Source organism: Hippoglossus hippoglossus, chromosome 7 (assembly GCF_009819705.1).
Source record: "Hippoglossus hippoglossus isolate fHipHip1 chromosome 7, fHipHip1.pri, whole genome shotgun sequence".
NCBI classification, from domain to species: domain Eukaryota; kingdom Metazoa; phylum Chordata; class Actinopteri; order Pleuronectiformes; family Pleuronectidae; genus Hippoglossus; species Hippoglossus hippoglossus.
The window spans coordinates 6632948-6660495 of record NC_047157.1 but is presented as its reverse complement, the minus strand read 5'-3'; the positions used below and the strand labels follow the sequence as shown (position 1 = coordinate 6660495).

The 27548-nt window shown below is 39.0% G+C and overlaps 1 protein-coding gene and 1 non-coding gene across 2 annotated transcripts in view; one reads left to right on the top strand and one right to left on the bottom strand.

The window, feature by feature from the left end:
- calcrl2 (calcitonin receptor-like 2) overlaps window positions 1-22213 on the top strand; it is a 28851-nt gene extending 6638 nt beyond the window's left edge. The window contains exons 2-14 of the mRNA XM_034591754.1: window positions 6922-6979; window positions 8250-8421; window positions 12455-12562; window positions 12883-12995; window positions 13698-13789; window positions 14284-14413; window positions 14611-14764; window positions 15050-15110; window positions 15459-15525; window positions 16905-17123; window positions 17568-17609; window positions 18160-18487; window positions 20473-22213. Of these exons, the coding sequence (XP_034447645.1) occupies window positions 6922-6979; window positions 8250-8421; window positions 12455-12562; window positions 12883-12995; window positions 13698-13789; window positions 14284-14413; window positions 14611-14764; window positions 15050-15110; window positions 15459-15525; window positions 16905-17123; window positions 17568-17609; window positions 18160-18459 (1516 nt within the window). The 3' untranslated portion in view covers window positions 18460-18487; window positions 20473-22213. The remainder of the gene's footprint in view (window positions 1-6921; window positions 6980-8249; window positions 8422-12454; window positions 12563-12882; window positions 12996-13697; window positions 13790-14283; window positions 14414-14610; window positions 14765-15049; window positions 15111-15458; window positions 15526-16904; window positions 17124-17567; window positions 17610-18159; window positions 18488-20472) is intronic.
- A 266-nt stretch (window positions 22214-22479) lies between these two features.
- trnaq-uug lies at window positions 22480-22551 on the bottom strand. The gene has a single exon. It is a non-coding gene; the product is annotated as a tRNA-Gln (tRNA).
- Between the last annotated feature and the right edge of the window lie 4997 nt (window positions 22552-27548).

Below are 27548 nucleotides of genomic sequence, written 5' to 3'. Positions count from 1 at the left end.
AGTTCAATTACATTGTTAAGTGGATATACAGAAAAAAGATCTGCAACAATTGAAATTATTTATTAATCATCAATTCCTGATCCAACATTTTTGAGCAGAAATGCCGAAATATTCTGGCTATAGCTTCCCACATGGGACTATATGGTGGTGATAGGTTGTCTTTGATAATAAACTCTTTGGGTTTTGAAAAAGCACCGTGAAGTCACCCCCTTTGAATGAATATCAGCAGATGAGCTGATGATTGATTGTTATATTATGAGCTCTAGCCCTAGTTTGTGTGTCTACAGACTTGTTGCCACACACAGTTGTTCTTTATCATATGTGAACTGTGTGAAAGAGACGAGAGGTTAAGCCACTGTTTTTTTTTTTATGTCGTCCAACTCTGGAGTAATTGGCTGTGTGTTTTTGCTCCCTCTGCTTCTCCCTGGTGTTGTTTTTTCTGGTATTTTATCTTATCTCAGGCAAACACTCCCATCTGCAGCACAACTCTGCGATCGTTCCTTTGAGTCATATTGGTTTAAGTACTTTAAAGAACATTAATTATAAAACATCTTCTCTTTTGTTGTCGACAGCAGCAGACAAAGTCCAGTCGGATTTGCTCAGATTGTTTTCTTTTGTATTTGCTTATTTATTTTATTGTATGTATATATATATTTATTTTTTTGGAGGGGGATGGGGGTTATTTCATGCTTTTGTTCTGTTCTCACATATGCTTATGTCTATGTCTGTATTTATCAAATTAGCACTACTTTTCCACAGTGTGCTCCCATTTACTGCATTTGTTAAGACAAATGTACATTTTCCTAAAGTTAATATCAATATCCAAGCCTTAAGAAGTTAAGAACTGATCTAAAATGGCTTCTTTTACTTTTCTGCTGCTCATAAACAGTATTGGCCTCTAGGGTTGCAGCAATATCCTGTTTTACAGCTGCAGGCCATTTCATGCAGGGTGCAAGGGCCAATAAAAACCTCAATCTTGTGGAGGAAAACAACAATATTTGGATTTCCCATCATCCCATCTGATGAGCCATGGCCTCATGAGAGCAATGTGAGTCACTGTGAGGTCCAAGGATATGGGGTTAAAAAAATGATTCTGCTCAAAGGTTGCACAGAAAACTTAATCAGAAACATAAGATGTGATAAAAGATGAGTGAAGAACTGTCGTCAAAGAATCATACATGAAAAAAACAGTTTTTCCAAAACAGTTATCTCCAAAGACCAGGAAGCAATGCAGTTTTGCTGCGTCTTACATTTCCCCCACACTGGAACGTTCCACTTTTCCCACCTACACATTTATAAATCGGATGTACTGTGATTCTAAATGGAAAATTACGGTTCCTTGGAAGTGATCCAAAGGCCTTCTGGGAATTGTGGGAGAGCATAATTGATTTAGAGGGTGGCAGAGTGCAGTTCGGAGAAAAGAAATGGGTGTAGAAAAAAAAGGACAGCAGTTGATCAGGAATGGATCAAATAACACAGAGTGGTGATGCTTAAACGTTGGAAGGAGTTGAAAGTGTAGAACCTCTCCCAGGCAACACTTCAGGATTGTTATTGTAATTAGGTAACCTGTAGCCAGGAAAGCTTTATCTAAGTTGTTCCCTGTTACCAGCCAGGTGTGGCCATTCTACTGTAAGTCTGATTATGTCACATTAAGTATAATGTGTATGTTATGTACATATTTATCTTCCACGTCTCAGTAACACACTGCTCTAAGAAAACGGGAGTTTACTGAAAGCCTTCTCTTTTAATTTTTAATTCATAGCTTATCGTGGAATCCTAAGAAATTGTATTTGCATGAAGTTGCATAAGTTTAATGACTTAGAAGCTCTTCCATATTACCAATGACATTGAGTAATCCTGGAATCCTAAGGCATCGTATGAATTTTAGGATAAAAAAACGTGTGTTTCAATTTCCTCAGTGGAGGTTTGTCTCCACTGGAATGTTCTAAATCTAAAGTAAGGGCTCAGACACAGACATATTCATATTCCTTCTTTCTGATGCCTGTACTACAAAAACTTTGTGGCTAGCAACATAACCCCAGGTTTAGCCCTGCCTTATGATGGTGGTTCTAATGAAGAATTGATTCCCTTAGAGTGAGATGCAGTGGGGTAGGCTTTGGCTCCATACATATGTTTTCCAATGCATCCACACACAGATTTGGTCACGACATTCACTGATTCATTAGGCTCTCATCATATGAGCCCCTCCCTCCTGATAGAAAACAACCAGCATTATCCTGGGCTACCAGTGTAGAACCTAAAATGGATAATCAAATCAAGTGTTGTGACCCTGTTGCCTTTGCTAACAGCTCTTGTGCAGTTGAATTCTGACCAGTGTACGTGAGAGGTCATGTGATATGCGTTTTCAGGTGTGTTAGTATGGACAGGGATTAACGCTGACACGGAGCCAAAACTCTTGTGTGGACAGATTGTTTTAGTTTGAAAGCATAGTACCGTAGTACAGATGCAGCCTTAGTAAAGCTGTATAACAGAGAAATATCCAGGATATGTTGAGCTTCGTACAGGCCTTTGTAAGCCTTCTTCCTCCCCCCATTAAATATTCTGTTATATTCTTTGTTAACTGTGTCCGAAAGTCCAGCTTCCTTCCCACAAACCTTTGTGAAGTAGAAGTTTAGCCCAGTCACAGAAGGCTGTTTTTAATGTTTATACAGCTTGGCAGCATTTTTAGTGAATTACTGTTTGCTTCCAAAACTAATAGAACAGTTCAAACCCTGTGATTACTGTTTGTGTACTGTGATGTATGGGATTCATGAATATAAATGGCACATTCATTACAGACATCACTTACCTTGAGCATCGTGGTTGCCAACAACCGATGAGGATTGTTGAAGCTTGATACACATGTTAATATTTTTATGATTGAAGCTGCATGACCTTGTTGGGTTGTGTTGTTATGAGTCTCCTTCACATGGTGCACTCACATCTCAGTGTTCTTTCCACAGCTGTTACCAAGTGAACCACACATTCCTCAGACCATCTAAACACCAAGCCGGAGAAAGAGTACACCATGAAAGGAATACACTGAGCTATTGGAGGATTTATGCTAAGAGACAGTAGCTATCCTCGTTTGCACATGACTGGCTGCAATGTTTTTATATCTTATTATTATGAGTAAGGAAGAGAGTCTTCATAGGCTCTAAGCAACTAAATATGGTGGTTTGCAAAGGAATAAACTGAAAATATAGGAGGAATTACCAAACTTACATTCTCTTTAGTTCACAGTATGTTTGCTTATTGACAGCATAGTTGTTACTGTCACCAAATTAAATACCAATAAAAAAATAGAAAACGTAATAATACAGGTACGTTTTCAGGTAGTGTCACGCGTTGGAACGGATGGACGATTCCATCCCTTTCTTGTGAACGCGACATCTCAAGAACACCTAGAGGGAAATTTGTAAATCTTCCACTGATTGCATTTAGGTGGTCAAAGGTCAAAGTTCAAGGTCTTGATAGCCTCGCAAAACATGTTTTTTGGCCTTTTGAACATGATATCTCAAAACCGCCTTCAGCGAAATTCTTCAAATTTTGACCAACTGTCACTCGGATTCAAAGGTCACAGTGATTTGATATTATTGTGAATACAATCTGTAGGGAACACCTAGAGGGACTGAAACTGCACTGGTTGGCGGAGGCACACAACTGCAGGGTGCGATTATAGGTTATAAACAATTTATTCCATGGATGTGGTGAATTTGAGTTCTTATTTTGCACTTTTAAGCAGGACAGTGTATGTGCGATTGAATCAAAAATAAACCCAGTTGCCCAGGGCTACAGCGTGGCTCACGTGTGTGTTTAATAATTTTCAGACAACAGCTCCTTGTCAACAAACTAAAGAACAATGTTAAGGTGCTTGCAAAAGCTGTATATCCACTGGCATGAGAATATGCCTTTTACCTTTAAAGTAAACTTGGCCACATCAACACTATTATCTAGGCGACAAAAAAAGAGAGAGACAACTTTCTTAAAGATTGTTGACTTGTGAGCAATCTCAATAAAAGCCTGAATGGGAAGCTTAAGGGACACACATTGTCAACGTGTGATAGAGTGACTGTGATAAATGTTGACATATGATGGTGAAGGAAGAGAGAAAACAGAGGAGACAGAGATGTGCTCGTTTGACCTTACTTTAAACTCCTCTTTTCCTCAAGTACCCCCCAGAAAGAGATTGTCCGGACACAGAAACAGTCGTTAATCCAAACACTGATGAAATCACAGACACGGATCCTCACGTGCATTTATGTCTGGTGCTCTGAATCCTTTAGGTTAATAGAGGTGATGACCCTGGAGAAAAAGATGGGGGCAAAGGAAGTGACAAAGGCAACAGCCTTTCAGTTTGTATTGTTACCAGAGCAGAGAACCCAAACTACTTGGCTACAGTTCACAGATAGATTGTAAGCAGTGCCTATCTGGGACAATGGCCCACACCGTGTACTGCCAACGTATTATAATACAAGAGTGAGTGTGTCCTTGGATTTACAATATCATGATTGGGAACAATGCATTGCTAGAGGCAACTGTGTACATAACAGATAGCAAGGCATTCTTTGTTTGGTTCTTAATAAATGGAATCGTAATTACAAATGAATGTCTGTTGGTGGGCGATTGTGGGTCTCTGTGTTGTTTATTGTCAGAAACTCGGAAAGATGTCACATTATTGTGTTAATTGCAAAAAGAGGGATACACCAAAGAATAGTTCCACGTTTTGGGAGATAAACACTTATTTGCTTGTTGGGAGAGAGTAAGTGTGACTGTTAAACATGAAGCTGCAGCCAAAGCATAGTTTTGCACAAAGCCTGGAAATGGCGATACATTTGCCTGGGACTGTAAGATAAGATCCCACTAATTAACATGTTACATTTGATTTGTTTAAGTCATACGAAAACAGCGTTAGTGTAACGATTTGTCAGCTTACAGGAGGTCATGCAGTTTTTGAATAGATAAAATGAACACGTTACGACATCTTAGTTTAAAACATTATATTATACGAGCCTGTTTTTTGTCATCCTCATACAGAGGATTATGATAAGTGGCTGCTGGCTGTAGGTTAATATTTGATGGTCAGACATGAGAGTTGATTTTGTCATGTAACTCTCCACTAGAAAACTTCAGATTTAAAACTAGAAGAGCACTCAGAGCTATACGTCCAAGGTATGATTGCCATATTGCATATTGAGATTACATTTATCTGGATGGGCCGCTCGGTGGTGCAGTGTGAAGCACTGCTGCCTCTCAGCAAGAAGCCTCTGCTGGAGCTTGGATGTTCTCCCTGTGTTCGCTCTGGGCACTCAGGTTTCCTCTCACAGTTCAAAGACATGCAGACTGGGGTTAGACTGGAGACTTTAAATCAACCAGGAGTGATTTTTTTGGTCTCCATATGTCAGCCTTGGACTTGTGACCCAAACCAAATATCAGCTGGAATTGGGTCCAACTCCCCCTGCTCCCCTCTGAAGGATAAGCAGTACAGATAATCATGACCTGGATCCACACCCAATTGCATCTGTTCATCGTTACAAGCACTCTGCAGATACCTGATTTTAATTTATAAAAGACCTCTGCATTATTTCTTGAGGAATGTTAAAAAAAAAAAACTGTCAATGTTAAAGAAAATATTGACACAGCAACCATCTATTTCCCCCAAATTTTGACTTTCCTCTAATCATTTTTTATCTACATGGTAATATTTACCATTTACTATCAAATGTTAAAAATAGAACGCAGCAGGAGCGAGCACTATTAGCACCACATTGTGTTTCCATGCATGTAAACGTTATGCAACTTAACGCTTCTCCAGTAGGTTAGGTCCACATAAATATTAAAATCTTGAACACTGAGAAGTTATTTACTGCAAATGTTTTAATAATCACCTTTGCGTCTTGTGAATCAAAAGTGCTTATTTCTGTACAACCTTTGCACGTTGCTCCCTGTGAGCCTCACATCAAATCACTGAACTTTACATTAAATGATGCTTAAATGCTCATGAAACATGATTAATTAAAATGTTCTCTTTCAGTTAAACTGGGCTATGTCGTGTTTTTCCTTCCAACAGCTCATCAGCAACCATGATGTATTCAGTCGCACATTATACGTACATCAGTACAAAAGTTTTATATGTTTGTAAAATGTCTCTTATTACATACTAAACAAAGTAGTACCACAATCTTGGGATTGAAATGACTAAAATTCATATGTTAATAGTAATAACCTATTATAAAAAAAAACACCTGAAGGTGTTATATTATGTTATGTATGCTATGATATACTATGTTTGTTACATTATGGTGGCCATGACGTCCAATCATTAAAATACCTTTTCCTTCCTCCAGTCATGTTTTTCCACTAAAGTGACATTTTTTTTGCACGTGTTAATTTTATTATTATTATTATTATTATTATTATTATTGAGACTCTCTGCCACCATCACCTCTGTGTCCCCCTGTCTTTATATTTTTCTCTCAGCTTTTTTTGGCTCATTGCAGAGTAAACACTAAAGGGAACTTGCTGCCCTTTTACCCAAAAACAATAATAAACACACATCTGTTTCTGTGACCCTGACTGGACAGTGTAGAGGAACGACTGCTGAAGCATGAACTTCCTGTCCTGATAGATGAGAAAATACACATACTGTAAATAAAGACACACAGACATTCTCACAAAAAACATGCAGTCACACACGCACAGTGAATCCAAATTTCAACTGTACATGCACTATATGCACTATGCACTGCACTATACACAGGATACTTTGGTGACCACATGCTATGACAGTCGAGAGCTCTTTATGCATCATGTTCCCAGATTCCTCTTCTAGAAATGCAGTCACAGTAATGACACATGATTGCCCAGCGAACTAGCGTAAAAATGTCCTAATGCAATGTTCTTGTTCCTTTTCCCTTTCAGAGACATGTGGAGGACTCTAACACTTTCACTTATAGTTGTGCTGGTGCTGGAAACAGAGGTGAGTACATCAGCCTGTGTCTGTGGATGCTTTTCACACATTTAGCATAGAAAATATTATCTAATGTAAGGCAATGAAAGACTAGGTCAAAACCGAGTGTATGGCTGGACTGTGTATGGTCATGTGCCAATTCACATATTGATGAACAGTGTTGTGCCAGTTCACACTTAACAAGAACTAGTTCAAAGTTCAGTTCATTCAGATGAAAATGAACTAAGTTCACAGTTCCGAAATTGAACTGAGCACTAAATGTTGACAACAAATTTTTCATGATGTTGAAATGCAGCTTCATAAACTCTGGAGGGAATTGAACAAACACTAAGTAAACTTCATGTACTGATCGGGTCCTGACACACACACATTTTCACTCACTCCTGGTATTTCATATGATGGCCTATACCATGAGGATTTAAAAAAAAAAACGTTCCTAACTCTTTAGTTTGGTCCATATCCCATCGACTAACATGGAGGAGGCAGACCTTTACTGCATTCTGCCACTAGGGGGCGATCAAGATGTTTTTTGCATCTTTTTGACCTGAAAGCGTCTGTCTTCGACCTTTCTGACTTTCTCTGAAAAGAGTAAAGCTGCAGAAAGAGGTGAGCCTCTCACTTAAATGACAGCACTGGCGACTTTAATCGATAGAAAGTAGCAACGGTTTGTCAAAAGAAGTCACGGTTTGTCTTGCTGGGTCCTCCTGCTAAAACTTGGCCAGCTGACCAATAGTGTAGCTTCAGGTAATCGTTCAGGGCTCAGACAACTCATGGTGTAACTTCAGTCAGTCACATAGGCAACAATGGTATAAAGCGCTAAAACCAACAGTCATCCATACGCAGCTCCTGGAGTAGACTGTGGAATTCCCCGCGCTGTCTGTGCCTCCAGATGCTCTTGTGAAAACACATAACGGCATTGTACCTGCATTTACACAACAGGTACAAGGCATTCTTCTTTTTTCCAGAGAATAGGCGAATATTAGTGGGTTTTGTTGACTCACATTGCTTGCGTGTGTACCAGAAGTTAGGGCAAAGGCACATATGCGATTGCGAATATCACCGGTCAAAATTCATTAAGGTTAAGAAGCAAAGGTTCGCCACTGCAACATTTGCATATGTGTGACCGTGACCTACACACAAATGATGCGTAGCGCGATGCAGAAATTTGCTTTGCGTTTGTTGTGACCACAGCATAACAGAAAAATATGAATTAATCCGGAGATAATTTTCCAATGGTAATATCAATAATACCCCATATCTGTATTTTTTCACTACCCAGGTGTCCCAGTGTGAGGATGTTGGGTCTGTGGCAGCTGATGAAACAGGGGGGCCAGTACAGCAGGAGAATATCAGCGACATATCCACTGTACTAGGACCGTCCCGATACCAGATCCTGGCTGCTCAGTATGAGTGTTACCTGAAGATCATCCATGATCCACCTTCTGACAAAGGTGACAAGATTGTAGTCATTGTTCTTATCATCATATTTTGTTGATGGCAGATAGCGTTTATCACATGTTGTGGCTGGGTTGTCGTGCTGAGGCCCTTTAAATAACATTAACCAGGGTATCATTTATATCCTTTTTTCATTATAGCTGGATTCATTACATTACTCCAGATGGAGCTCTACTCTTGTGCTGGCATCCATTAAACATATGAATATAACTAATATTTTCACTTTCAGTCAATGATCCGCATGAGCCAGACACCAAAAACGTTATTTAGAAGCCAGCCCTATATGCCAGACTCAAAACAGAAGCAGCACCATGTTTGACAGGTTGATGGTGGAAGCTTTGTTGTGAGCTGTACCTTTCATTTTCTACATTAGTGAGGGTGCCTACCTGTTGTAAACCTGTCTGTCATGTTCTGTTCTTTGGGTCTATATTGTTGCTCCGGAGTCTAAATCAAAGTTATTCCTTGTCATTAGTGAATCCTCTTCAAACAGTTTTACAATATGCTGTAAGTCTTATTTTTTGCATGCTGAAGCGTTGTGTGCAGAACCTTTTTATAAACAGTCTCTGGAGCAGAGCAGGGTTAGAATACTGTGTGGTCATCCTACCTGGTTTATCTGCAATTAAGTTTTTAGTCAATGTTTTTCATAAAATGAAATGAACTTAATTTGCTTCATTACAGTTCATATGTATGTGTTATACATACACATATGAAAGATTTACTTAACAGGAGTTTTTTTTGTACCTTAAATGTCAGCTATCAGGTCAAAGGTCTGTTAAGAAAGTGACACAATCTTTAGACCCAAGTTCACAACTTTTCAAAACAAAAGCTCACTTTTTCAACTCAATATAACATCTTTATTAATATCGATTGTATCACATGTCCAAATCACACCAAATTCGACTCTGCACTCCCCACTGCCATTAGCAATATACATGCCAAGTGTGCAAGATATGTGTTTCACATACAGAGAGAAAGACATTTGTGGAATTAGTAGGTGGAACGCGGTTGGTTATTGTTTCAACAGTCCATAGAACTTTTAAAAAATACTTCCAGAGTAGTTAATAAATGTGTTTATTGCATCAGTAAGAGCTATAAAAAAGGTCACTGAACCAGACACATGGTTCGAAATGATGGTATCAATATATTTTTATCTATATCTATATCTCTCTAGGTCCAGTGTGTAGGATGGAGGGGGATCCATTTGTAGAAAATGAATACAGTAACCATAATGATGTTCTCACTTCTGTATAATCACCCGAAACTAAAAATGATTGCTGTTTTCTGTGTAGATACATGTATACTATCTTGACAATGCTTTTCTCTTCAATAAGTTAGCTTAGTGAGGAGAGGTCTTTTAATGACAGTAATATTACTGTGCTATTGATTTTACACCAAGTTTTTGTTTGTCAAAAGCGCAATCACTTTGTGTCGCCTCAAGATTACAACACAACAACAATGCACCTGACCACACCCCAACACAGCCATGGGAGCTCAGATGGGTGTGTGCATGGATGGAAAATGATTCAGCATTGTGCGTGGTGTAGCTTGGCACCAGGTGTAAGATAGGACTCTAAACTAATCAAAAAATTCTATACATATTTTTAAATAGCACAATGCAGATACATTTTTCATCGCATGCGGATTTAAATATATGAATTAGTGGTTGAGCAGTATATTAACACATTCTAGTATGTGGATACATATAGAGAGAGATTGAGAGAGAGAGAGAGAGAGAGAGAGATAGATAGAGAGAGAGAGGAGGAGGAGGAAGTGAGTGTGAAAGAAAGGAAACTCGCCCTTTGTCTCTCCACCAGTGCCTCTTTACCCGCTCAGTACTTCACTGCCTTTGAAATGTTATTTTGTGCTCCATTTCCCAACATGCCACTGTGCAACCTGGTATGACCAGGTTTCCGTCTATTGTTGAACTTCTGTGTACAGGCTAGCTGAGGTAAGACACGTAGTTTAAGTGTAACATTATTTATGTTGAATAGATAATTTACGAGTCAGACAGTTAATTCAAAATTCAAAATGTTCCCTACCTGACATATGACAGCACTGACTCATCCCATAGCTGTTAGTATTGATGTGTTGAGTGATAATACGTTTCAGTAAACTTAAGTTTGGGCTTTTATATTATTTTAAAATCCAAATCTATAGTTTCCTTATGTGTCCCCAGTATGCTTATCTTTAATTGAAGAGAGTGTGAACAAATTTGAGGATGAATGTGACATCATATGTCTCAACCTTTTTCATTTAAAGTCAAATGCTGCCCTGTATCTTTTAAAATATAGCATATATGTGAGAGCTGATTATTATTATTGATAATTATTGATTTCATATTCTCTTTAAGATAGCAGTTTTTTATTTTTGCTGTTTTAAACAGTGACTGAAATTTCTTCTGCCACCTATATGATGCCTTTTTTTGCTTCAATTGTTTTAAATAGAAGAACCTTGTGGCTCTGTAGCCTCTGCTCTTAAACAGAGGAACAGCACCACCTGCAGAAATCTCAACTAAAAACCCGAGACAGGATTTGGTGCCTCACATGGATGGACACTTTGGATTTAGAGGGTTAGACAGCAGTTCTCTTTTGCATTCCTTTACTTCTACCCTTCCACCTGTTTGCGATTTCAATTGATAGAGTGGCTTCATATTAAAATACAAGAGTGAGAAAAAAAGGACCAAAAAATCCTTTAAACAGGGGGGAAACAAAACACATAAACCTCAGAGAGAACATGTGAGCGATCCCTCTCCCAGGACAGACAGAAGTGCACTAGATGTTGTGTGTAGCAGAGCGCATCAACAAAATAACGATATTTACAACATTCATGAGAAACAACAATGTCTAACATGAATGGAGAGGTGTATCAATGTTTAAACTATTTTATACGTTAAAAAAATGTCAGAGAGACATGAAAGGAGCAGTAATGGCAATTGTAATGATAGAGGTATTGCCAATAAGTGTAGTATAGGTGAGCAGGCATATTGTATATCTAAGCAATCTAGTTGTAATCATAATCCACAATCATCTGAGACCATGATCTATGATCCACGTTGTGATGAAGAGGAAGAGGAGGAAACAGTAGCTCCACGTGTCGTATCTCCCCCGACAATCTAGACCTATAACAGCATAACTATGAGCTAGTCCGAGGCAGACCTGAACCAGCTCTATCTATAAGCTTTATCAAAAATGAAGGTTTGAAGCCGACTCTTGAACGTGGAGAGGGAGTCTGCCTCCTGAACTGAGATGATTCCACAGGAGAGGAGCTTAATATCTGAAGGTTCTGCCTCCTACTCTACTTTAGAGTTTAGAGACCTTAGGGATGACAGGTAAGCCTGAATTCTGGGAGCGCAGTGCTCCAGTGGGGTGATATGGTCCGATGAGCTCTTTAAGGTATGACAGTGCCATATTATTTTGAGCTTTGTAGGTTAGGAGGAGTATTTTAAATTCTATTCTAGATTTAACCGGAGGCCAGTGTAGTGAAGCTCATACAGGAGCAATGTGATCTCTTTTCCTGCTTCTTGTCAGGACACGTGCTGCAGCATTTTGGACAAGCTGCTGTCTATAGAGACTAACTGGTAGAGACTGATAATACGAAATTACAATAATCAAGTCTGGACGTAATGAAGGAGTGGACTATTTTTTCTCAATCTTTTTGAGACAGGATTTGCCTGATTTTTGCAATGTTACATAGGTGAAAAAAGACAGTCTTTGAAATTTGTTTTAAATATGAATCAAAGGACAAATCCGGATAAAGGGTAACTCCTAGTTTCCTGTCTGTTTCCCTGGAAGCAAGGGATGCCAAGCAGAGTAGCTATATCATTATCTCTGCACTTATAGCAAGCAGCATTTCATTAAAGGTTTCATTTAAAAAGCCAAGAAAGAACCGTAAATCTTCATAATTCGAAATTCTTGTTTGTACTATAACAATATATCTTTCAGTGTAACAGGCCCAATCATACATACATACATACATCTGTCATGTCTAGTGTCAAGCTCTGCGAGTTCATGTCTGCACTGTTCTCTGTAGGTACTTACTGTAACCGTACGTGGGACGGCTGGCTGTGCTGGGGGGATTCAACTCCTGGGACTGCAATGCAGATGTGTCCTGAATACTTTCATGATTTTGACCCAGCTGGTGAGGCCTCAACACACATGCATGCATGCATGCATGCGTGCACACATGCAAACACATTTACAGTCCAGATGTTAAGAGTCCAGATAATGATCTTTTGGCTTTGAGCTGTTCAATTTGAAATAAAGTACAGGACTTCAAAGGGATAGTTCACTAAAAATTATCTCAGTATCAACTCATCACTATGCTGATGGAGGGGTGGGTGAAGTGTTTCAGTGTCAGGAGTCTCAGGGGTAAACAGTGTAAACACTTCTCTTGTCATATTTTGATTGCTTGTATCATAGGATCATCATGTTAATGAATCATATCCTTGTGTTCAATAGAGGAAGTTTCCAAAGTGTGTCATCCTGACGGCCAGTGGTTCCATCATCCAGTGAGCAACCGAGTCTGGAGTAACTACACTCAGTGTCAGGCCTACACCAAAGACAAATTCAAGGTAAAACACATTACGTAAATGTACTGTGGCCAGGAGTCTTTCATTTGCACTAAACCTTATATAGTGTCAACAGTGCACCTTTTTCTGGGGCATGATTTGAAAATGCAATCTGAAGTGACCAGGGGAAATAACCCCATAGGGACTAATGACAGATGTTGATATCTGATAGTCAGAAACTAAGAGAGATGGACAGCAGAAACTTTGAAATTGATGATTAGAATCCTGCACAATCTAATCTCACCACCCACCCCTGCTTGATATCTGTGGAATTCAAAGATGAGTTCTGATAGCTCTAGTTTAAACTTACTATGAACATTTTTGATGTTGCTCTCTGGTTTTGGTTCCGGTGTTATTTTTAATCCACTTCTTGTCTATAAAAACAGTAATTTAAGGATTTGTTTCACTTTCTGTTTCAGCCCCTTTACACCAATACCTCAGTAAGAATTGACATTGTAAAGACTTGTCTGGGCCCCTGGACATTTAAAGAATCTCAGTTATTTACCATGAAACTTGGCCCAGACTGATTATTTTATTCAGTGTATCTAAATACATGGCCATTCAGGAGACACAAGTTTTCCAAAATAGTCTCTTTGCAGATGTTTCCTTTGCGTCCTTCATACTGTCCCGACACTGTGCAAACATCTGGAACTTATACATTATATAACCATTCTAAAGGAGTCGTGCAATTATTTTTCCCTGCAGTTTGCCATCAGTCTCTACTACCTGGCCATGGTGGGTCATGGTTTGTCCATTGTCTCGCTGATTATATGTCTGATCATCTTCTCCTACTTCAAGTGAGTCAAGGGAAAGTTTCCTCCTGTCTTGTCAGACTGAACACTGTTATAGTCTATCTGGATTTACTTACTTTTTTCTTTCCTGTTTGTTCCTCAGTGTGTGTTAGATGGTTAAACGAGTATTTGTAAATGAATACATGGCAATAATATTGACCTTTTTCTCATATATATCATATATGACCTAATATATCAAAGTCACCTGGTATGGTCAGTGTTCCAAATAATATGATGAGTGAGTTTTATGCCACATGTACTGTACAACACACCAATACTAAGGTTAGCATGAGGGATTGTAATGAAATAATTTGATGTAATTCCTCATGCATCAATATTTCTACATGTTATCAATAAACTTTCTATTAGTCTGATTAAAATAATAGTGTTATTTAATTTGATATGTAAAAACAATCATAGAATAATAATGTAAGCATTTAAAAAAATAAAATAAATGGAAGTGATTAATGACTCCTTGTCTCTCTCTCTTGATGTTTTAGGAGTCTCAGCTGCCAGAGAATCTCCCTCCACAAGAACATGTTTCTCTCCTTCATCTTGAACTCCATTGTCACCATAATGTTGCTCTCACGCACGGCAGCCAATGACCAAACCATGAATACCAGCGACTCCGTGAGACACTGTGTTATATGTCATCTCATTTTACCAATCAATTTAAGTTAACATGCCTAATTTCCCCATGTTAAAAATGCCCTGCACTTAAGTTAGTACTTAATTTAAGCGTGTGTTCAGTAGAATTTTAGTCTTAATGGATTTGAATCTGCCTCCACTGCATCGTGATACATTGTATTGCCTCTCCTGTCCGTCAGGTGAGCTGTAAGGTCCTGGCTGTGCTCACTCAGTATGCATCTACTTCCAACTACTTCTGGATGCTGTGTCAGGGCATCTACCTCCACACACTCATCATCGTGGCCGTGTTTGTTGGGGAACAGCAGCTCTTCTGGTACTATGTGCTGGGATGGGGTGAGTCCGGAGGATTGGACAGTTCACTGCCACCTCCCGCTTCTTGTGGCGTTTCAGTGTGATCTGCTTCCATCTTGTGGTCGTGATGGGACAAAACGTCACAAAGGCCTCGATGGCCGGTAGATTGAAATAATATCTGCAGAGACACGTTATTGTGCATGAGGATATGCTGGCAGCAGATTACACTGATTATTACAATACAATTATCAGGTCAATATGAAGGAAATACATGAGTTAACAAAAACATTTGATATTTCCGTCTGTGTTTCTCTTCTTTATCCTCAGTTTTTCCCATCGTTCCTGCAGCAACATATGCCGTAGCTCGCGGACTCTACTATAACGACAAGTAAGATGTTGCTACCAAGATAATTATCTGTATGTATGTCGGTAATAAACATCCAGATTGTGAATGTCACCTCCTGTAAAATAACTACAGACTAGGGCTTCTCCTCCTCCTCTTTCCTTTGACCTTCTTTTACTCTGGTCACTCTCAGGCCGAGAAGGTATTGAGAGATATTGATTTGCCTCATCAAGTGGAATTTCTGTGAGCCCTGTGTTTGCTGAGTCTAGGACTAATGATGACTGATTCAGGCTTTCACTAAGCCCCTTGTTCTTTTTATATCACTGTGCAGGAGAATACTCACATTAATGGTGTCAGGAGTTTCAGTACCTGCTCTCTGTGTTTCTTTTTAAGGTGTTGGATCAGCTCACACACTCCGTTGCTCTACATCATCCATGGGCCCATTCAAGTTGCACTGTTTGTATGTAATCAATAACATTATCATTTATGTATGTGTATACACGGTAGGTGATTTGTAGGTGGATAAGTGGGTATACTATCCCCTTTTTACTGACATGACCAAAAGCTGTGTGCATTTATGTGACAAGCATACAGTTCTCTCCTGTAGGGGGGCCCAAAAGTTAATCATCTGAAGAGACACTCTGCTGTGCTGTTGAGTTATTTTGCACACACAGACAGAAAGGGGTGAAAGCAATACCCCGCTATAGGCACAGGGTAATGAAGCACGAATGTGAACCATTTAGAATCAGCAAAACATTTTATAAAGATCTATAACTTTGACATCTCATTAAACCGACAAAATGTGACAGCTAACATAAACCAACCAGGGGGCACCTACTGTGAAAACATACAAAGATTACTATGAAATTGTCAGTCATTTGCTAATTTGTGGACTTTTTAAAGTTTTCTACAGAAACTAAATAAAAAAAGAGAATTGAAAGCTGAGATGTGATGATATTGCCACCATAAATTGTGGTGCCTGTATTTCATTTGAGTAATTTTCCTATGATTAAACCAACAAAGACACAACATGTATTCTTTTTTAAATACACCCAGCATTAAAAGTTAAACTCAAAACTATCACCAGGCAGATGACAACAAAAACTTACCAGGACGACACTGTGTTTTCCCCATACTATAGAGCAGGGGTCTTCAACGTTTTTCAGGCCAAGGACCCCCAAACTGATGGACAGATGGAGCAGGGACCCCCTACTATATATATATTCTATAAAATAGTGTTTTATGTTAAACTGGGCCTAGTGCCATGTATAAACATAACTACCCTGTTATTGTGCATTCAATACTAAGCTATTCAAATAATACACAGGTTCATATATTCATGTTTTTATTTTAAACATTTGCAAGGTATAGGGTGGCCGTGCCACTGCCATTTATAAACATACATCTTGCATACAACACTGAGCTATTAAAATAATTCACAGATTCATGTTAATGTGTATTTAAAGACATTTAAATTTGTGGGAAAAAAATTGGTTGGACCTTTTTTTTTTTTATTAAAAATAATTAAAAAATTGTCTAATCAACCAAAAATTTCGCGACCCCCCTGCAGTACCTCTGCGGACCCCCTAGGGGTCGCGGACCCCCTGTTGAAGACCTCTGCAATAGAGAGCAACAGGAATAGAGGATTTAAGAGAAGGCGTTGTTACAGTGCCACCATCAGGCCAGTTCTTGCAATTATTTAGATAATATGAAAAGATGTTCCTTCACTTTAAGCATAATCAAGTCAAATACATCAGTAGTATTAACATATTTCTCTCTGTGTCTTTTTCATTCATCTATCCACCCGACTGTTCACCCACCCACTATCGATTCACCCAGGTGAACTTTTTATTTCTCCTGAACATCGTCCGAGTTCTGATCACCAAGCTGAAGGGGACCCACTGTGCTGAGTCCACGGCCTACATGAAGGCAGTTCGAGCCACCCTCATCCTCATCCCTCTGCTGGGAGTCCAGTTCATCCTTTTACCCTGGAGGCCAGGGGGTCGCATTAGCCGCGCCATCTATGATTTCTTTGTAAATATCTTCAGCCACTTCCAGGTAAAGTCAATAGTAAACTGAGAGTTTGTACCAAGGGCTGATGTCATAGAGACCCCTTCAAACCAAGGAGGTATTAGATTAAATCTTACTGTGCAGTTAACAACAGCTACTTTTACGCTAATAAGCTGCATATTTTGGTCAATTTTGTTTTTCCTCGGCTGGTATTTGGCATGGAGTCTTGAAACTCATTTTAAGTAAGTTACATCAAACTAAAGAGCCCTTTCATCCATTTCCACTAAAGCATGATATAACCACTCTGCTCTTGAATTTGAATACGAAAGTGCCACATGTGTTTAGAAATTGGACGTACAGCTGAATCCTGTGAAAAATGAATACATGCATCCATGTTTGTCAAATAAACCTGATGATTTTCTTAATTTCTAGTTATCATTTACAGATATGCTTACTGACATCTGTTTCTGTATTATCACTTTCACTTTGCAGGGACTCCTGGTGGCGATTATATTCTGTTTCTGCAATAATGAGGTATGTTAGAACTGTCATACTGCATATTTTCAAAGTTAATATTCACTGCTAGAAACTAAAGTAGATTTCAGGTACATCTGTTGTTTTGATCCAGATAAGGTAAATGTTGCAAACCAAAGGAAACAAAGAACTCAGAGTGCAAACCAATAACCAAACACAGAACACAAATCCAGAAAGTCAGTAACATAAACAGTCTTCACAAGTTAATAGGCAGAGGGCAGAATCATGACAAAAACTTGTTAAAAGAAGAATAAACAAAATTGCATTGATGATTTTATTTAAACCCTTTCTTTATTGCACTACTTACCTCCAGTGTAATCATACAGAGCAGCTGATTTGTACACACTAGAGTCCTGGTGGATTCATTTCCCATTCATCACTCTTTGTATTAATTGTGTTTTTTTTATTTTTTGCACTATTGTTAACTAACTGTTGTTTACTATGTAAGTAGATTGAGAGCAATGCTAATCCGGAGTCAAATTCCCTGTATGTGCACACATAAAGCTGATTCGGATTTTGATCTTGATTCTGACTCGTTGTTGTCTTCCAGGCCCAGGCAGCACTGAAGAGGAAGTGGGCTCAGCGGAGGTTTGCCTGGGGCAAAACTGGCTGGGGAGAAACACCCATCGCCAACAACCACTTTAACTCCCAAACCAACTCCTCTATAACTGAGACGAGCCGCGCCACCATCAGCATGGAGCAGCCTTCTGCTTCGACTTCTGACCAAAATGAATGCGGCCTCTCCCTGTCCAAGGTGCAGCAGAGAGCCAACGGGCAGAAAAAGAACAGCAACACTTCCAACAATGGCGAGGTGGACATGCTCAACAACCCGGAGACCACCGACATCTGACGGTGACAGAGAATGACTGAGGTTGCAGGTATATTTTCAAAATAAAGGTTAACTGATTTGGAGGGTGTAGATAATATCTGAAGAGCATGTGGTGTTCACACACAAGCACAAACATTTTTATGGCAACTGTTTTTGGACTTGTAAGAACTGAGGAGATTGATTTATATCACGGTGTCGTATAATCACAGTATATGACTATGTTTTGTTGCTCGATTTATGTAATTAAGTTACTATTTGTTTTATAGTAGAAAGGAGAAAGGTGCAAATCCCAAACCAGCAGTCTTGATATCACAGATGCAGACCTGTATGCTGTACACAGGAAATCTGTTGCCTTATGAAGTCTTTGAACGCTTTGCTCATCCACCACTCTGACCAATGAATGTCATATTCCATTGATGTTATCACACATATACTTTTACGCACTGTTTTAGAAAAAAGATAATCATCGGTTGAAGGAAACCCAGCATCCACCTCTTAGCTGTTTTCAGAGAAGTAAAACTGCATTCCACTGTGTTAACAAAAGCAAAAGCAACACAGAAATAAATATTGTCTGCTAAAACAGGGGGAAAAAGAAAACCAATTTAACACATAATTAAGATACATTGAACTTACATGAACTCAATTGGCAGAGGCTTTTGTGTGGGATAAAACTAAGTACGAAATCTGTTCAATAAGACAAAGAGCAAGGAGATCAGGACATGGGATGCACAGTAAGTGTGAGTAGGTGTTCGAGGTGTAAGGAGATGAGGTACTTTTGTCAGGAGTATTAGACAAGTTGTCAATAGGTTCTTGAAGGTGGAGAGGGACCCTGCTGCTCTCAAAGCATTTAATAGCTCCTTCCACAATCAGAGTCTGGACTGTGAGTAGGTTGCGTGCAGGAATGGCAATGCCAGAAGAAGAAGTGCTATGAATTTGATTTGGGCAGCCATGGCTAGCCAGTGGAGGTTAATGACTGGTGGAGTAACATGCCATCTTTTAGGCAGATTGAAGAACAGACATGCCACTGCATCTTGGACCATCTGTTATTGTTTCACTGTGCGTGAAGGCAGACCCACTAGAAGGGCGTTGTAGTAGTCAGTAGTTGAGGTAAGGGATAGCCATGGTCTCAACCAAGAGTCAGGTAGGGCCTGCCCTGATTTATTTGATGTTGTTGTACAGTGGAAAGTGGCATGACCAGGAAACAGATGCAACATGATCAGAAGAGGATAACTGGTCATCAATCATGGCACCCAGGTTCCTCATAACATTGGTTGAGGTCAAAGATTAATTTTGATAACTATATTATCCTAGAGAGATTTAGTTGAAGCTGGTGTTTCTTTATCCATGTAGATATGTCTGAGAGTAACCAGCCTTGTGAGCAAATCACTGGACCCAAGGAACTGGAGTGTAATGTGGAGAGAGGGGGCCCAGCACAGGGCCTTGGGGCACCCCACATTTTTCCTTGCCATGACTCTGAAAAAAACATGCGGTGAAGTTTGATTCAAACAAAGAATGCAATTTTTCCCTGGATGCAATTATCAGAGAATACGGATGGCAGGATGTGGTGGTTTGCCTTGTCAAAGGCTGCTAAGAACTGAGGACTGAACCGCAGCTGTAGCTGCCCTTAGGACTTCTGTCACAGAAAACAGAACTCTTTCACTGGTGCAGTCGCTCTTAGAGAATGATGGATTCGGATTGAGAGGAGTAAGAGTAATTCTCAGATCTGTTGGAAAACCACACTTTCAATAGCCTAATAGATAATAATTAAGCAACAAGGCGGACAGATAGTTCTCAACCTGAGCGGGGTCAAGGCTTTTAGAGCAGAGGTGTTACTAAAGCCTGTAAACATACAGCCAGTCAAGCATTTATCATATGTGGGATTGCTGGTACCATGGTAGGAGTAATGGCTTAGAGGAGGTTGGTAGGAATGGATTCAAGCAGACATGTGTAGGATGACTAAGTGTCTTCTGTGTTGATACTGTGTTTTCAGTAAGTAGTGAATGAAGGAAATGATCAGCTATGTTTATCTTGCAGGTGCTCTGCCCTCAGAGAATTGACTACTGATTGCAACCATCTTTTCAGCAAAGAAACAGGCAAAGGTATCAATTGAGTAATTATTAAGTTAAATAAAATCAGGCGATTCAGTGAGCTGCATACAACTAAATTAGACAGCAGCATTGAAGATTGAGAGAAGAAAGTACCCAGCGGAACTCTGCAGCTAAAGTTAAGTAGAGCAGCAGTCACTCATAGGAAAACAGATAGGGTGTAGGTATGGGCTGTAAATAATAACAAATAAATCAATCATTTAAATTTCAAAAGTACTATAAATGAATTTGTTGGGTAAATCAAAGCTTAAAAGGTATACAATTAAGGCATTATAACAACCTCTTTTTTCTTGCAGACCGGAAAACCCGTTTTTTTAAGGCACCAACATTGAACAGAGATATTCACAGAGATATTCACACCTCAGCTTTGAGTTGTAAAACTAGTTCTTGGCAGTCAAATGTTAAGTTTGGACACAGAACAGAGGACATTTTTTATCTCCTTGTTATCACTGAAGCAGTTCATGATCACTATGTTTGCTTTGGCAGATATGAATTATGTTATGTTGAAAGGGCTTTCATGGTTTCTTTACACAGCTGTCAGACTTTAGCCTAATGTATCAATGACATTTTTGGAAGTATCAAATGTTTATGTAAAGTAGTGTGTAGTGAATTATAAGCCTGGTCTGCTCCAAACCTATTTACTTTACCTGGAACTAGATTATATAGTTAGACATTAGAGTTGTAACACTAATTTCCAGTGTCAGTAGAGAAGTACAGAGAAATAATGGAGCTGTGGTGTGAAAGACACTAAACATAGTAACAACATAGTATACATAGGAGGTTCAGAAACACAGCGATGTATGGAATAATCTATTCTGAACTGTGTTTGCACATATTCTTTTCATCAATACCCCTCTAACATATTTATAGTTTCACACACTTTCATTTTTATTGTAATATAACAGTGGATCTTAATCTGATATGGAGATTTAATGCGATGGAAATGTAGAGCTACACATAAAGAAATACATTTTTAAAAGGTTTGGCTGAGGATTATAGAGCTGTTACAGACACAAGACTGTGCCAAATTTGTTTTTTCTTCTATATAACTCCACTTCGGTCAACATTGGAAGGAGACTTTCCAAGATTTGTCATGTCTTTATTGTAATAATGTTCCAATTGCTTTGTGAAGTTCTATATTATTTTATATTAGGTTGTGGCTGTTTGACTGTTTATTTTAGTTTGTAAAATAAAGTTTAAAATAAAATGCATAAATAAACAACATTATTATTATTGATCAAAAAGGCTAGTTCTGCGGGTCAGTGCAGAACCAATTTCAATATTCATTGGATTATTAAGCAAGAGCTAGAGCACATATATTTTGATGTCCTCTATGCACAATCTTGTAGGAACACGAATGCTCCCGTGTGGATCCAACAGGGTATTGTGATGATGGGGAATAAACCGTAATTGTGGAGAGAAATCAGCTCAGTAGAGAAGAGAAGCATCTGTTTAAAAAATAAACTGGTTCTCAACACATTCTCCACAGAAGCCCGACCCTGTACCCCTGTACACTTCTGCCCAGTAGAGAAACAGTTGTCACGGACATGTTTGCAAATTAATTCAAGAAACATTCCAATAAAATGTCCCCAAAAAAAACCTTTAATTCAAGAATTTTACTGTATTTAACATTGCTATTTACGTGTGGAAATAAAGTTGTTTGGACCGTGGCATTCAGTGTGAGTTGTATTTCATAATGAAATCATTTAATGTCTGGCACAGTGAGACACTTTGTTTACCAAGGTTGATAAATAGCACTTTACTGAACCTCAGCACAGCTGCAGCTCCATTTCTATTTAATATTCTTACACTTAATTTGACAGCAGAATATTATCTTTTTACTTCTTTCCAGGAACTCTGCAGATACATTTTCTTACAAAACTGTGTTATAAAACTGTATTAGGTTGTAATTGTCACATGTAGACACAAAAAGGAGAGGTCCCACCGAGATTTGAACTCGGATCGCTGGATTCAAAGTCCAGAGTGCTAACCATTACACCATGGGACCAATTGGTGCTATCGGGTTCAGTTTATACAATTTATTCTTTAATATACAACGTCTTTCTTTACTGGAACTGTAGTTAAACCACGTAGGACATCAATCGTATAATCTTAACGTTAGAATAAATGTGCAACGTTGGAGTCGCTTGGTGCTCGGTGGCTTCGAAAAGAAGTTAAACATGAATGGTTCCACGCTAATGTTAAGATACCGAAGATAACTCATGTTGATGCTGCGTAAGTCAATGTACGTGTTCATTTTAACCGTACACGCCATTGTAAACGAAATATAGCCCAACTGTAAGTATGAAAGTACGCAGAGATATGTCGCCCCCTCCGCTCTGCTAAACGTCAATAACATTAGCATCCGCATTAGCAACATGGACGACGCATTTTAAAGTATTAAAACATCAGGAGTTACATTTTTTCTTACTGTGGCTAAATGCGACACAGATATGGTGTCGTGTTAATGCAGAGGTGTACTGATAGAAACTGTCACATGGGGGCAGCAGAGGATCTATCTATCTGTCTATCTGTCTATCTCTCTATCTGTCTATCTGTCTATCTATCTGTCTGTCTATCTGTCTATCTATCTGTCTGTCTATCTATCTGTCTGTCTATCTATCTGTCTGTCTATCTATCTATCTGTCTATCTATCTATCTGTCTATCTGTCTATCTATCTATCTGTCTATCTATCTATCTCTCTATCTGTCTATCTGTCTATCTATCTGTCTGTCTATCTGTCTATCTATCTGTCTGTCTATCTATCTGTCTGTCTATCTATCTGTCTGTCTATCTATCTATCTGTCTATCTATCTATCTGTCTATCTGTCTATCTATCTATCTGTCTATCTATCTATCTATCTATCTATCTATCTATCTATCTATCTATCTATCTATCTATCTATCTATCTATCTATCTATCTGTCTGTCTATCTATCCGTCTGAGATGTGAAGGTACATTGGGGTAAATCTTATAATTATTTCCATTATATCATCGATGTTTTTCAATTGAGCTCTAGATCTAGAATTAGATCATTTATTTCCGTTATTGGTCTTCAAAAAGTGCATGACATGTGCTATATGAATAAAGTTATTATGTTATTATTATCATTGTATCTTTAATTCAATGCATTCTGTGTATATACTTCCACAAATGTTGGTTACACTATAAGCTTAGCACTTCTGCTTTTATTTACACCACATCCTTTTTACAGGATGTATTTGTATTTTTATGATCATCTGAAATACATTTAGATAACCACAGTCAACTGTCACTTACAGTCAGAGAAGCGACAGAGCCCAGTGGCTCGGCCGCTCTGCCTGTACGGCCTGTATACTGTTAGTGTGGCCCATACAGCTCGATCTGCCCGAGCTGAGGGGAGAGGTGCTGTGAGGATACGTTAACCTCATGTCCTGCAGCTTAGTCTATACTCACAGCTTAATGCACACACACTCAGCTCTGTCATCACAATCCCCAACATGTGAGCGCACCACATCCACTTGGCCTGCTGCTCCTTTAGCCCCATTAAAGATCAGTACACACACACACACGCCCACACACACCAGCTACACAGGATTGGTGATTAATCAATGTGGTGGCTGTAGGAATGTGAATTAAATCAATCGGGTAGGATGCTACGCTGTTTGATTTACAGAATGTCACTACTGGCTCATCCTATGCTGCTGCAAGTGGGTCAACCACACACACAGAGAAATTAATATTGAATGAAAAATAGTTTTCAATCTCCCTCACAAGAGTTATATGTCACTTATCATTTCACAAAATTATGCCAAACAATCAATCCTGTGTAAGAAAATAATAATAGCAGTTCATATTTACCAGTGTTATGGGGAAACTTCCACCAGAAAACTAATTAAGAGCGCAAAGTGATTTTAAACCATATAAACAAACATGCTGTGTACATAAGCACACACAGGGTAGACGAGTCTCTGTTTTCTTTTCCACCCTCTAATCACAGTCTGTTGAATTTGGCCTAAATCCTATTTTCCTGATAATCTCAACTGTTGCCTAATTGGAGGATAAGGTGGATTGTGTGTAAAGCCACAGTTCAGGACACATAAGTAGATCCAAAGAAGCACGAGGACGCAAAAGAAAATGTTGTACTCTTTTTAAAGTAATTACCTACTAAGACACTGATTTATTGTCTTTGCTACAAAAATGTTTCCAGAATCTGATCAGGGCACAGTCCAAACAAAACACTGGTCAGTGAGACTCTGGATTCACCTTTGGTCCACTTCGAGATTCTGTTGACTTTAAATCTTTTAATCAGTTAGGACAAGTGTATGATTTACAAAACCATAAACAAGTCCTGTCACTGCACAGATACAAATCAGAATAGACCAGATGATCTTTTTAAAGCTTCTTCTCTTTAACATCCATAAATTTGAATTAAAGGTTAAAGAGATACTGCACGCAACTATGTTTCTGAGCTGTAAACTACATAATGTGTTATTAGATTAAACACAGCTGGTTCTAAAGTCACATTTATTAACAAATTTAAGATAATCTACATTTTATAGGCTGAACACAGCTCATAACGCCAACTCGTGTTTCAAACTGTCTTGGACCTGTCAGGGCCAATGCGTTTGCTAGAGTCAAACGTTTGGTACATCTCTATGTCATGACATCTTTATATATTTGTATAGGAAAATATAGCTTTAGCCAACAAATTGATATGTTGTACATGTATGTGTGTGTGTGTGTGTGTGTGTGTAGGGGTGGAACTGTTATTTACAATATTGGAAACAAATATTGCATAAATTCTACTATCGATACAAACTAACATAACACATGCAATGTATAAGAAGTTTTACCTTTTTTCTCATGAAGTTTTAAAAAGTCAAAGCTAACAGCGCCAACATTTTGAGAACCAGAGCAAGAAGATCAGTACAAGAAAGTCATCAAGTGCATGCTTGAAAGAGACATGCCAGTCATTTTTAATCATAGACCATTGGAACATTGAGATAATAGTGCCTGCCTGAACATTATTGCTGGAGACAATTACGCTGAAAGAGGAAATGGAGAAAAGAAAAGTGATTTTACCCATTACATACGTATTAGAAGATGTGGCGAGCGTTAATGGTTTTAAAAGCTTGTTAAATGCAGTAGGTGAATCAGGACATTCTCTTCTCAACGTGTCTAAATCATTTGTTTTTTACATCAGTGTTGCATTAAATGTAAAACTAAAAGCTTTGTTTCAATGTCAGTGGTTGCTGCTTTAAGATTTCAAATGTTAAGTGGAAGCAAAGGTAAACAAGACGAGCAGGCACAATCCTGGTTTCGCACAAAGACTGTACATAAAGATGGTCGACTCTTCTCCTCTTCCTCCCGTTCTACACCATTCAAGCTGTATATCCAGAATACTGTACGTATGCCACCATCTTGCAGTTCTTATGTCATTTAGAGCCAGAGTCTGTACAGCAGTGATCTTGGTGTGGAGCCGGGATATCAAGGTCTCGTCGATACACAAACTCGACTAATCGTGAGTCGGTCTCAGCTGTCAATCATGGCGTTTTATAGCATAGAATAACTTAACAAACCAACTTACTGACCAACCACTAGGTGCGATCAACATGATTTGGCTTCACCTTTGCGGGGGCTGTCATGTCGACCGTTTGCAGATTGGCATGCATGTTTTAACATTTGCTAGCTGAAGATGAAGCCTTGATTAGTTTGTATTGGTACTTTGAGAAGTCAGAAGGATTCATCCACTGGGGGCATTAATCTAATATTAACATCACCCCAGTGTTGCCTACTGGTGTGTCCTCATGCCATTTCTCTTCTCGGCTCTACACTGGGACCTGGCTCTGACTGTGGGTGTGAATGTAATGCTGTAAATGCTCTGACTGAATCCTGCACCCTGACTTGAGCATGGCAGCAAGGCAGAGATAGCGCTTGTGTAGCACGCACAGCCTCAGATTAGAGCCCATGGACCCCTGCCCCCTTCTCACCTTCAATCTTACTGTATAATCTCTCTTGATCTCATACTGACGCTCTCTCGCTCTCTCTTTAATTCCAGTCGGCTGAATCTCATGGCGACACCCGTCTCATGACTCTTTCTTTTTAACCTCCTGGTCAAATCAGTTTTCTTTAGTCTCTTTTCCTCTGTTATCTCTTAAATTCTGATGATTTATTGGCAATTTACAGTAGCCTGTATGAGAATTATACACCCGCCTCCGCTCTTCCATTTTGTCCTCAGTTCCTCCAGGCGGTGACTGCCCTTTTCCCTCAGCGTTTTCCAGATCTCCACCGTTCTTTGTTCTTTCCATCTCCCCCCGCGTTCCTCTCCCTCACCGCCGGTTGACATGCAAACTTCCCTCACTGCATTTCTGTCACATGTGATCTAGTCACTCAGTGTACTCTTCTCACGCAACTCACCCCGTCTGACTTCTGCAGCAGCGATGTAAAGCAAAGGAGAACTGTCAGGTGACGACCTCAACTCTGGTGGAGAGAGAAGTGGAGGTCACAACACACTGATCATCACAGCACAATCATTATGTAATCATAATGAACCTAAAGATCAACCTCCTGTCCAGAGATCACAACCTCAGACAATGTGTCGGTTGTTGTTATTTTGTATGTTCTTTGCTGTTATCTTGGGTTAAAGTCAGGTTGTCTTTGTTATGTTACTAACAAACATTCAAAGACCCAACTGAGAGCAAAATAGACAGAATAGAAATTAAATGGAATTTCCCAGTTTGGGATTGTCTGTCTGTCTTATTATTAAAGGATTTAACCTGAAAATATCCCAAAACAAATTCTATTCAGTTATAATCGATGAGTAATTAAAGCTGAATTAACTTTTCCTCTGTATTTAACTTACTCTGTTTGGATTCATGTTGACAATTTGAGACTCATCTTACCATCACTTGAAAGCTTTTTTTTGCAGTTTATTGTTGTATCATCTCCATCTCTGTACATCACAGCAAATTCTCTGCAAGGACCACACAGTATTTTTAATCAAATAATCTAATACAAACAT